This window comes from Mastigoproctus giganteus, chromosome 1 (assembly GCF_048544385.1).
Source record: "Mastigoproctus giganteus isolate SK-2022 chromosome 1, ASM4854438v1, whole genome shotgun sequence".
In the NCBI taxonomy this organism is placed as follows: Eukaryota; Metazoa; Arthropoda; class Arachnida; order Uropygi; family Thelyphonidae; genus Mastigoproctus; species Mastigoproctus giganteus.
The window spans coordinates 202,287,579-202,301,218 of NC_143575.1; the positions used below are offsets into that span (position 1 = coordinate 202,287,579).

General features: G+C 37.1%; 1 protein-coding gene across 2 annotated transcripts in view; it reads right to left on the reverse strand.

Annotated features, from left to right (window-relative positions):
• Polr3B (RNA polymerase III subunit RpIII128) overlaps positions 1 to 13,640 on the reverse strand; it is a 527,342-nt gene that overhangs the window by 469,108 nt on the left and 44,594 nt on the right. For both annotated transcript variants that reach the window (XM_090375599.1, XM_090375592.1), the window contains one exon: positions 5,327 to 5,402. In XM_090375599.1, coding sequence (XP_090231725.1) covers positions 5,327 to 5,402 — 76 coding nt within the window. The remainder of the gene's footprint in view (positions 1 to 5,326; positions 5,403 to 13,640) is intronic.

Sequence of the window (13,640 nt, forward strand, 5' to 3'; positions counted from 1 at the left end):
AAGTATCAGCACATTTCCATTTTCGGCATGAAAGGGCTGATATCTTATATATGCTTGCTAGAGGAATTTCACTTATGTCCATGTGAATGGCAACTCGCTCTCCTTGTTTAGATCAGCCAGCTGCTTCTCTGACCTATTTGGTCTTATAGCAGAAGTCGTAGATTTTCCTGTCTAGTAGCGTTACGAGTGGAGAAATTTTGGTATCTTTAAACCATGTTTAAGAAATAATATTTATTTAATTCAGCCAATTTTAATTTTTAGTTAGCGGTTTTTACAGATTAAAGTTATTACAGATTGTTGTTTATGGATAAATGACATGGATATCAAAAAAAAAGAAAATAAGCAGAATAATGATTTTAATGAATAATAATTGTTAATTTACAATGGAAATTAGGCAAGAAAGAGGTGAAATTTACTTCACTCATAGCAGCATAAACAGAAAATGAACCTGCAGATTTGGGTGCAAATCTCCAGGTTCATTTTGCAATGTCAGCCTTAGCACATTTATTGAAAAATAAACCAAAGTTTAGATAAAGGATGAGATTTTAAAGTGGAGTGTAGAATAAAGGATTTCATCCCTGTAATAATAATTTCACTCACATGATCTGAGCAAACAACCAACACAGGCATCAGAAGATTTAAAATAGGACTCCAATTGAGGAAAAGAAAAAGAGAAATCTCGCAGGTCATCCAATTTTGCATTCTTGTAATATCAAACAACATGAGGCTGAGAATGCCACAAGAGAAAGGCTATCCCTATTTTACTTATTAACTGTATATTGGAAAACAGCTCATAATCAATTTTGGTCTGGGGTACCTAGAGAACTCAACTGTGTACTTGGAATTGTGGAGATGGGGGAACCCCTGGTGCCGTCAGACAAGTAACACATGCGTACTTCAAAGAGTGGGTTGTGAGAAAAATATCAATGATGTTTGCAGTGTGGTTATGACTTTTTGCTATTCCAGTTGAGTAAATGAACAATCTTTGTGAGGTTATCAGTAACTGCAAAAGCCCTAGCATCTTGACCAGCAGGGTCCATGTGACTAGAAAGTTGTGAACAATAAAATTGCCAAGGGAAATTACCTAACTGTTATAAAAGTTGGACCAGAGCAAGTCAAGTTTCAAAGTTGTGACATTAAAAAGTTCCAAGCAAATGGTAGAATTGAGAGAACGATGGAGGACAGCAGATGAATTTGACAGAATGGGATAAAGAGATTTTAAAACAGAGAATTTTGAAAACATAAAATTCCAAATTACAATGTCTCTGTCTGACAGGGAATCTCAGAGCAGACATATGCACAAGTACCATGTTTGAAACAAAAAACAAGATTCTACAGCAAATAATTAGGACAACTGAGATGAGCAGTGGTTGAATCAACCGATAATTGGGATTTTTCAGAAAGAGTAAGTGGGGCTTGACAAACTGTAAGTGGAAAGGGATATCATTGAGATTGAAACTGAGACCACGTATATTTGTGAAATGAACAAGAAAGTGTTTGGGAGGTTTAGACTTTTTCACAGATAAGTTTGTTCCATTAATTTGACTACTCACGACGTATTTAGTAGTAAGGAAAAGTAAGGAGGACATGTATGATGTAATGAAGTTTTTGGATATGCATACACATGGCTAGAATATACCCAGCTCCTTCACTCAGATGCCTACCAGAGAATAACCAACAGGTTCGATCTGGTGGACTATCCAACGGCTGGCCTGTGAACTCCATTCCAGAGCTGCACCTTTGAAATGTAAGGAAGAACTGGATTTGGCCATGATGCCCATCACTCACAACCTTAAAAGACATAAATCATACCATATGATGGAAGAGATGGGGTGGGGGATGCCAGAGCTTTTCTCTGGAAACTAAATATGGGTTTTACCACTTCAGGATAAGCAGAATATTACCAGTATGTTCTTTTAACCAAGAACATACTGGTAATATTTGCCTTGGATAATATATTTCATTATGCTTTATTGGGATGCTAGATTTTGGACATAAATCCTGATTACCTTTGTTAAGATATGCCAATTCCACCTCTAATAAACAAAGTGGCAGTATTTCACCAGTTGACCCTACCTTCTGTGTCATATTCTTCATGACACTGGCCTTGCATGTACTTTTAGGGTGGCGTTACCTTAATTCCCTTCCTTTCCTTTAGTAACAGATAAATATGGCACCTTCAAATTCATAGCTAGCAACTGAAGTTTCATGTAAGGTTGATTTGGCATGACTCAGTTATCACTACCAAGCCTTACAATTTTCACAGGACTTTTGAGCTTTTTGGTCACATACTAATAACGTAAACTAACTTCACATGAAACAGCTTAATTCACAAAATTGCACAGACTGAAGTAAAAATAGGAACTATGCATTCCTATTTTTACTTCAGTCTCAACAAAACAGCAACAAAACAAATTGAGGCACACACCATGATAATGCAAAATTTCCATTACTTCCTTCTTAAGAAAAATACTATACTCAATAACTCTAAAGAGACCTCTACTCTTTCTTTCTCTCTAAAAGCTCAAAGTCTCTCACTCAAATGCTTTATTTGCATCTCATTCCTAACACCGGCTTTCAAAAGCTCCTTTTAAGTTTCTATGTATTTTGTCAATATTACGTAAACGATCACATCCTCCTGTGCTTCTGAGTATTGGCAGCCATTTTGTTCTCACATGAACAAAGCATAAGTGACAGAGCTAGGACAGAAACTTAATTTTCAAATATTAGCAATGCTGAAATAAAATAATTTATTCCATAGATGATATACAAAGTTAACATTTTTAGATTTACAAAAAGTACTAATAGGAAAGTCTTCCTTTAACTGAATTTGTACATGGCTCTTTACAGCAGTCTTTGAAACAATAGCATACATGTTACAGAGTAAGCATCTAACAATGTGGGCAAAGTACAGATATAATATTCTTAGGTTACATTTGAATTATAATTAAACTAAATCTCAAATAATTTACAATCTAACTTTTAAATCAAATATAAAGCAATCTTTAAATAACATATACAATGACTTCTATAGGCTCATAACTGGTAAAGTACATTACTCAAGTTTTCCAAATTATTTTAACCAAGAACATACTGGTAATATTTCCCTTGGATGATATATTTCATTATGCTTTATTGGTGTGATGATAGATTTTGGACATAAATCCTGATTACATTTGTTAAGATATGCCAATTCCAACACAGCTATTGAGTTTTTGAGTCAGAAAAAACATTATGAAGACAAAAGTTCTGAACATGTTTAACGGGGCGCAAAGTATTCATTATGTGTAATAAACAAATTGTTCAAAATAGCCAAATAACATATATTTTAGACAGCTAATGCAATAACATAATTTAAGAATAATCAAAAGTCTAACCATGATGCACTCTTCACACAAACTCATCTAAATAATTTTCATGTATATACAGGCTGGCCTCAATTAACATGATTGATTCATCCTGTGAGCGCATCATGCAAAAAACGGAAATGTGTTAATCAAATATAATAATCAATAGGAAAAATTATAATTGATCCATGAACTTCAGGAAGGAATGTCCATAAAGAAATTTTAAAAATACCCTTTAAATAACATTTTAACTGTATAACCATGAAAAAGATAAAGAAAATAATTATAGAATTAAATGTTTATTGCATAAAATACACAATGAAGAAACTACTTGTTATGGAAATATTTGAACAGAGGCAGTTGAACAGTGCTGGCTTTCTTTTTTTCATCAATCAATTTCCGATAACTGACAACAATCTTCCCTACGCCCTGGCAAAATAAATATCATGGAGAACCTCAAACAAAAATGTTTGAGGTTCTCTATGATATGAAAGATTTCATCTAGTGCTTTACCGTTATCTTCTTTGCAGTAACATTTTCAACTGACTCATAAAAATTAGAATTTAAATGCAAGTCTGCACATGACTTTATTAGCAGGAAACAACCAAGTAGCACGTCTGCTTCCGATGGTTGATGGAACATACTGAAGCGGGCAACAGGAAAACACTTGTTTATTGCCAGTCCAATGCATGGTAAGCTTAGCACACAATTCAAATCTTTTTCAACCAACACATAAAAAAAGATCGCATTAACTGGAAATTTGCAAGTGAAAAGTGGTATAATTTTTTCAAATAGCAGTAACTGAAAAACGCGTTAATCGAACTCGCATTATGCAAGGCCTGGCTGTAATGTTTTCCACTGTTTTTTATAAACCCACTTTTAACTCTTTTCCAATAATTTTCAAAGTTTTTCTTGTTTCAAGAAGTTTAAAATGATAGTCAGGTGCCGGTCAACTTTAATGTTCAAATTTAAACTTCAGTTTATGTAGAGTAGCTCACAAACAATTGATTCATCATACACTTCCATACATTTTGGATGTATGACATCACTGCACATCTGATGAACTGCATCTGTGTAAAAGATAGACAGTCTATATTAGACACTACTGAGTATCTGTAGTAAAGCCATTATCTCATTGTTTGATTGGCGCCTCCGTAGCCAGGTGGGTAGGAGCAGCAGTGCGTAGCACACGTTTCTTGATTAGACCGGGGTTCGAGCCCGTGACCACCAAATACGGAGAATGCGGAAAGGTCAGGGAATGACCACCGCATATCCCCGGAGCAATATGGCCTTAGTTGCTAATGCTCCTAAAAAAAAATAAATAACAAATAATAACATTGTTTGACTGCAGTAAAAGTTATATTATTATATTGTATTAAAATCAGAAATGAGTATGCAACATATTTTCAATTTCTTGTGTATTCTTCAGCATTTATATACTTTTTAACTATAATTGGAATATAATTAGAACCCACTGTAAACAAGTTTAATTTTTTTATTTTATTAGTTCCCACTGGAGCTAAGAAAATTATAGCAGATTATTATTTGTACTGTATAAAAAAACTATCACAATACTATATGACAATGTCAGCTCAAGCAACAGGCAACCATCTAGGGTGCTGTTGTAGAAAGTTACATTTCGCTCAAATGACATGAGCATATTTTCATTAATGTCAGATTTATTCGATGATTTTTGAATTTTCTACTCTTTTTTTTTTTTTTTTGTCAATCCAAGTTTTTTTAATTTTTGAAGTTATATGAATTCTTTAAAAAATTACCTATCTATAATTTGAAAAGTTTAAATTTACCCATAATTTAAGTATCAAAATATTCAAGTAACACAAATAAAGAAAAACAGAATTAAAAATTGTGTCATCAGCATTTTGACTGGTATGTCAAAATACCTTGGAATCATAGCAGACATTGCTGCAAATTGCTACAAGCACGAATACACATGCACACACACAGTGGTTTCCTACCTGATGAGGTGATATTGGTACAGAAGTAGTAAATTCTTCTTCTACACTTGGATTTCCTACTTTTATTCCAGTATACCTATTTTCAAAATATAAATATTAAAGCAAGAGAAACAAAAGTTAGCAAGTAAGCATCTCTTATATAAACTTGGCATACATATGTATATATTAGTTAACCCTGCAGTGCAAGCATCATGCCTGTGAAGTGTAACTCAAAAATAATGAGCCGGTGTTAATTGTTGGCTGAAGATGAAACTCTGATTTTCTGTACTAGCATTCCTAAATATAAACAAATGTTTACTTGGTATGGTTTTAGAATTTTATTTACCATTTTTCCAGAGTTACAGCATTTTTATATGAGAGGTATTAGAACCTATAGTGCTTAGTACCATGCGAGGGTTGGAGGTTGATAAGATGAAAGGGGATATTCGTTGACATTACACTTGAACTTCTGAAGACTGCAATTTTCAGGAAATACGTATCAAGGAAGGTTGTTCCAGAAAACGGTAGTTAAATGAATAAACGAGGAAGATGAAAAGTTGGTTCTGTGAGTTTGAAGTTTGAGGGTAAATGGATGTTGGCTGGTGGCAGCATGTATTCGGACTGTTTTGAAAGAGAGAGTGGCAATTATAGAAGCCAATTCAAAAGAACAGTGCCCATGGAAGTATCTATAGAAAAGGCATGCAGCACTGTGGCCCTCTACTTTTCTTTCTTCAAAACTGTGTTTCAGTGGTCTCAAATGCTACACTTTAATTTGATTGTATTGTTGTAACAAAAAATCCTATTCTAGTTTTTTCTTTATTGTGTTGATAATGAGACAGAGGGTAGAGAGACTCTGTTAGAGGTGAGTCATTAATTAACCTAACTGGTATCTTCTGAATGGAATCTAGAAGCCTGAGAGAGGTTTGGGGAGCACCACCCCAGATGTGAGAACAATATTCCATGGTAGGGCAGCTTTGCGATTTGTACAGAGTGAACAGCTGTTTGGAAGTAAAGTAATTCCGTGAGCAAAAGAGAAAACCAAGTTTTTTGATGCAGAGGAAGCAATATTTGTAATGTGTTTATGCCAAGAGCGATTAGAAGTCAGGGTAATCCTCAAAAGAGATATCATCTTGCCTAGAAATCGGGGTGTCACCAAAGATAAGCATAGAAGCAGAAGAATCCTTTTCGCAAGCTATAAGTCAGAAATGAGTTTTAGAAGGATTCAAATCAACTAAGTTCTCTTTGCCTCACTGTAGAATTACTAGGAGATCGGCATTTAAGGAATTGGTAGCAGATATTCGAGAAGTTAAAACTGATTGAGCAGGGAGAGGTTTCTCAAACTGGAAGGTGGAATGCAAGGTGCTATCATCAGCAAAATTATGGATAGGATTTCTGGTCAATCGAAGGTTCTGTATGACATCACTGTACATTAATATACAAGAGGAAAAGAGTGGGGAAAGAACTGAACCTTGGGTGACACCAGCATTAGTGGAGAAGTTAGAAGACAGACAGCCATCTATCATCACCCTCAGTGAGCAGTCAGAGAGAAAACTGGATAACCAATTACAAAACACAGTTGGCAAACCATAAGATGGAATCTTGTTTAGAAGACTTTTATGCCAAACATGATCAAAAGCCTTTGAGATGTCAAGAGCAATTGCTTGTGTTTCACCAAACTTTTTCATTGAATTAATCCATAAATGGGTAACATAAGCCAGAATATCACCAGTGGATCGACACTGACAGAATCCATACTGGCGGTCGTTGATCAGACGGAAGGTTTCTAGATAGTTTAAGAGTTCGCAGTTAATTGAATTCTCCAATACTTTAGAAAGAGTAGAAGTAAATGCAATGGAATGATAACTGGATGGGAGGGATTTGTCACCCTTTTTAGGAACTGGCTGGATATGATCAAATTTCCAAGCAGAAGGAAAAACACCTTTAGAATAAGAAAGTGAAAAAAGGCAGCAAATAACAGGAGTAAGTTCAGGAGCACAGATTTTGAGAACAAGTGGAGAAATACCATCTGAACCTGGAGCTTTCTTATCATCAAGATTCGTCAAAATCCTTCTGACATCCTTTTGATGGAAAACCACAGAAGGCATTGAATGGAGCGTGTTGGGAATGATGGAAGGTGTTTTACCAAGGTCGTTAATACAGGAGTTGGAAGAAAAATGGGATGCTAGTAGGTCAGTTTTATCCTTGGCTGAAGTGACAATAGACCATCTGGTTTTGACAGAGGTGGGAGCAGAGATGGTCAAAAGTTGTGGTCAATAGCTTTGGCAAGCTACCATTAGGGCAAGAAGCAAGTTTTCTACTCTTAGCCTGTTCAAAATCTAGTTTGGACTGATTAATAACTGCTTTACAATTGTTGCGAACTTTGGTGTAGGCAAAAAATTAAACTGAAGAGTTGGAAACAATCCAATTACAATATACAACATTGTTCTCTTGAACAGCCTTAGCACCTTTATTGGAAAACCAAAGTTTAGATAAAGAAAGAGATTTTAAAGTGGAGTATGGAATAAAAGTATTTCATTCCTACAAGAATAATTTCACTGACACATCCTGAGAAACATTGACATCAGAAGATTAGAAACAGTAATCCAACCAAGGAAACAAAGAAAAGAAATCTTCCCATTTTGTATTCTTATAATGCCAAACAACACAAGTTTGAGAATCTCGCAAGAGAAAGGCTCCATTGGAGAAGAGACCATCACCAAGTTGGGAACTGAGGTGCCTAGTTGACCACTCACCTTGACCGTGTACTTAGAAGGTTGTTTGCGAGAAAAGATCAAGCGTGTTTAGGATTGTCTGGTATTCTGGTAAAGGAATGAACAATCTGTGCAAAGTCATTGGTAATTACAAAAGCCTTAGTATCTATACCAGCTGGGTCCGTGTGACTAGAAAACAGAAGCCAGCTGGAGCTATAAACATTAAAATCACCAAGGAAAATTACCTCACTGTTAGGAAAGTTTGACTGGAGAAAGTCAACTCAGAGAGAGGAAGTCAAAGAGTTCCAAGTGATTAGTGGAGTTGGGAGAACAGTAGAGACAACAGATGAATTTAACAGAATGAGGTAGAGATTTTAACCCAGAAAAGATCAAAAAGAGGAGATTACAAATTACCAAGTCTCTGACAGGGAATATAGGAACAGACATATGCACGAGTACCACCTTTGAGGCAAAGGAATCACACAGTGAATATTTGGGCAAGTGAGATGAGCAGTGGTTGAATCAACCAATAACTGAGATTCTGTCAAAAGTACATGGGGTTTGGCAGACTAAGTGGAAATGGACATTATTGAGATTAGAACTGGGACAACATATATTGTGTTTGGGATGTTTAGATCTTTTCACAGATAAGTTTGCTCTATTAGTTTGACAATTCATGGTGTATTCAACAGTAAGAAAAAAGTGGGGGGGGACATGCTTTATGAAGTAGTGAAATTTTTGGATATGACATAGACATGGTAAGAATATATTCGGATCCTTCACATAACGTGGCCTCGACATTGGCCCCCCTCCCCCGCATATGCACTACTCGGACTCCCTCCGGTCACTATCTGGCAGAGTATAGCAAGATTATACACTAGCTGATCTGGTAGCCTCCTAGAGTTACCAATAGGTCCAGTGTACTAACTAGTGGCTGGCCTGCAAACACCATTTTAGAGCTGTGTCCTCGAAATGTAAGAAACTTTGGATCTCGCCATGGTGATCATCATAACCTCAAAAGACATCAATCATACTGCATGATGGAAGAGATGGGGGAGGGTTGACTGGAACTTAGCTCTGGAGACTAAACATTGGTTCCTCCACTTCAAGCCTCCAACAAGCAAAGTGGTGGTATTGCACCAGTTGATGAGAGTCATCTACCACATTGACTGATATCACAGAGAGTCAGCATTCCTCTGTGTGGTGTGGGCACCACACCTCGGCCCCTGCTTACGTCGGTTCACACCTGAGTGGTCACCCACAGTGTGCATGTGCATGGGGGTTATACCCGGGATTACTAACAGACCCACCATTGTGAAGGTGCAAGCAGAGGATTTGGCTGTCACAGAATATCCAGACTTCGCCAAAATTGGGCCCACTTGACTTGAGTGTCACCCGAATATCAGTTCCATCTGCGTTTTAGACTCCCAGGTAGAAAACACAGCTTGTCTGGCATATGTGAGAGGAGAATGTTTGCAACAACCTCAAGGACCATAGGTGTACCTGGCAGATACAACCCAACACATTTATTCTACTTTTACCTCATAGTAAAACAAGCATGGGAAAAATGATTGCTATTGATGATACAAAGCTGAGAATTATAAAACTGTTCCATGAGATCTAATTCTTATTTGATAGATTTTAATGGTCATAAACTGTCTTTTTGAAAGATTCATTTGAAATATTTGTTATTATTTTTGAATAACAAGCAAGTAAACACAGAAAGTGATAATCACTTGGGATAGAGAGCTAGTGTCGTGCATAATATTCAAATTTTGTACATTTCATAAACACCAATTTGAAATAACTTTTGAAAAAAATTTGTTATATTTCATTATCATAGTCACATTTCAATGATTCATGATGTCTCATGTCACTACATATTTCAATTTGAATCATACTAATTTTGATCCCACTGCTTTTAAGTTGTGCTGCCATAATAGAAAGAAGGAAGACACCTATATCAAATTATGGATTTGCTGAAATTGGAGCATTGTTCAGTCATCAGAGCGAATGTAGAGCGAATATCATCTTTTAAGGGCACAAAAGGTGATATAGTTGTACACGTTGGCACTAATAATATTAAGAGTAGGAGACCGGCAGAATTACTTAACAAGTACAGGTCACTGTTGAACAAAAGCCGAGAATTGGGGTTAAATTTGAAAGTGTCTGCAATTCTGCCAAGACACGATAGGAGGGAGTATATGATGAGAGCCTTGTCGATCAATTCGGCCCTGGAAAGAATGTGCAAGGCTCAAGGGGTAGAATTTTTTTCAGCCTGGACTGTACTTGTTAACAGGAGAGATTGCTTCTACAGGGATGGGATACACTTAAATAGAAAGGGTGCAAGAATATTTGCTGATGCTATCGAGGCAGTGTTAGGTGGGTCGGAAAACTGCTAGCTTGGGGGAGACAAAGACCAATAGATTGACAGTAGCCACTGGCAGAGGTGAAAGAGATTCTTGCACTGCTTCTATTAGAATGAGCAGAAGCCTGAAAAACAAGATGCATGGTATTTCAGAGATGCTGGGAGCCATTGCGGTACAAGTAAACACATGGGTTGTGTTAGGGTAGCTAAGAATAGAAACAGGTGCAGGTATACTTGCGTGTACACCAATGCTAGGAGTTTAGTAAAAAAATCTGATGAATTTGAGGTATTGCTCAAAACATCAAAGGCAGATATTGTTGGGATATCAGAGACGTGGTGTCACACAGATATAAGGGATGCAGAACTGCAATTTGGGGAGTACAACGTCTACAGAAAGGATAGACAGGATAGGAAGGAGGGAGGGGTTATGCTATTAGTTAAGAAACACATAAAATCCAAGGAAGTGAAGCCAGTGGACATCGCTGGACAGTGCAGTGTCGAGTCAGTTTGGTGTGACATAAGCATTGGGAGATCAAAATTGAGAGTAGGAGTGTGCTATAGGCCTAATGACTCTGATGAGTATAATAAGGAACTGTACAGGGAAATAGAGTGGGCCAGTAAATCAGAGTCTTATAATGGGAGATTTTAATTTCCCAGATATTGACTGGAATTTGGGGGCTGGTTACTCACGCACTAGCAGGGCTTTTGTGGATTTATTGCTTGATTGTTTCTACATCAGCATGTTCGGGAGGCAACTAGAGGGAGTAATACTCTTGATTTGATTATCAGCAGTGATTCTTCATGCATTAAGAATCTGCAGATAAATGAACCACTAGGTGGCAGTGATCACAGTGTGCTGAAGTGGGATTTACTCAAAGAGGTAACTACCATTAGGGGTAAAGGGAAGGGTTATTGCTTCCGTAAAGGCGACTACGATGGACTGAGACAGTATTGAAATTCTATACAGTGGGACCAACTGATGATGTTACCAACAGCAAATTCAAAATGGGAAGCATTCAAAGAACTTATCTTGGAAGCTACTAGGCTTTAGTATTAGTATTAGTATTAGTAATGGCCGTATGGTGCAAGAAAGCCTATGGCTTATGCTGCACCAGCCAAAAAAAAAAAAAAAAAAAAAAAAAAAAATCCGAACAAAACAATGATAAAAACAAAAATTAAATAAATAAATAATAATAATTAATAAATAAATAAAAATAATAAAATGAAATTAAAAATTAAATAAAAAGGAAATTAATCCTATCATCCTATGCGCTTCCCTTACCCGAAAGTACTATCCAGATGACCTTTGAATTTCCCCAAACTGTCGGCCTCTACCACCCATGAAGGCAACTTATTCCAGTAATTTATAACTCGCTAGCTAAAATAAAACTTCCTGCAGTCCAATCTAAACATTTCCCCGCGTAACTTGAATTTATGTCCCCTAGTTCTAGCATCATTTATAATCTTGAAAATTTTGTCCTCATTCATTTTACTGATGCCTCTCAGAGCCTTAAACACCTCAATCAAATCTCCTCTAAGGTGTCTAGTTTCCAAACTCTGCAACCCACATATTCGAAGTCTTTCTTCATAAGGACGCCCTTTTGCCGATCTCACCAGGCGAGTTACCCTTCTTTGCACCCTTTCAAGAAGCTCGATGTCTTTCTTTAGGTGCGGTCTGCATACTTGAACACAGTATTCCAAGTGTGGTCTAACATAGGCCTTATATAATGGGATTATCACGTCCCTATCTCTACTTGCAAAAGTTCGATAGATCATCGATAGGACACCATGGGCCTTCCTTGCAACCTGTTTACAATGCTCAGAGAATTTCATGTCTGACCGTATCGTAACACCCAAGTCCCTTTCCTCCAGTACTGGGTTTAGTTGAACTCCACCAAGTGAATAAGTTATTTTGGGATTACTGTTTCCCAGGTGTAATACCTTACACTTTGTTGGATTAAAGCACAGCTGCCATTTTTCTGACCATTCTTGAAGTCTATCTAGGTCTCTCTGAAGAAGCTCAGCTTGACAGTGATCATTAACTACTCTACCAATTTTAACATCATCTGCAAATTTAGACATCACGCCCTCTATCCCTTCATCAATGTCATTTATGAAAATTAAAAACAACAGTGGTCCTAATACTGATCCTTGGGGAACCCCACTTCTTACATCAACCCAATCTGAGGAATAGCCATTTATCACAACCCTCTGCCTCCTGCCCTGAAGCCATCCTTCTATCCATCTAAGGATTTTTTTTTACATACCAACTAAGAAATATTGTTCAAGGTTTAGGCCAAAATGGATGTCAGATGAACTAATGAGGCATATGGCAGAGAAGAAAAATGCATGGGATACTTACAAATTAACACATGACACAGAAGCCTATGATAGATGCAAGTTGATATGCAACCAAGTTACAAAGGAGGTTAGGCAGGCGAAGGCAGATTACGAGAAATCCTTGGCAAGGGATGCAAAGAAAAACAGCAAAGAGTTCTTTACTTATGTAAACTCTAGAAGGAAGGGGATGAATCAGATTGGTCCACTTGATATTGATGGGTCAACTGTTGATGATCCTGCTCAGGTAGCTAACAAACTAAATGAATATTTTGCATCGACATTCACACATGAGGAGTTATTTAGCGAGGGGAAAGCCAGAGGTGTATTCAACTCTAGCAGTAAGCTAGAGAATCTTGTAATAACTGAAAGTAAAGTGGAGGAGAAATTGTTGAAGATAAACACAAGAAAGGCACCTGGGGTGGATGGGATCTATCCAGTTAAATTAAAGGAGGCAGCAGAGGAAGTAAGCAAACCCTTAGCCATAATTATGAGAGCTTCCTTGGACTCAGGGGAGATACCCACAGACTGGAGATGTGCAAATGTGACCCCAATTCACAAAGGAGGATCAAAGGCTGACACAAGTAATTATAGACCTGTGAGTTTAACTTCTGTTCCAGGAAAATTAATGGAGGCACTAGTTAAAGAAGCACTGCAGGATCATTTAGACAAGACTTCAGTTATAGCTCGGTCACAGCATGGTTTTGTTAAGGGGAAGTCTTGCCTGACCAATTTGATTGGATACTATGATGCAGTCACAAAGGAACTGGATGCAGGGAATAATTTTGATATTATATACTTGGATCTTAGAAAGGCTTTTGATACTGTTGCACATGGAAGACTGCTGCACAAATTGGAGCAGTGTGACATTGGAGGCAAATTGCTGCTGTGGATAAAGGGGTGGCTGAGGAGGAGAAGA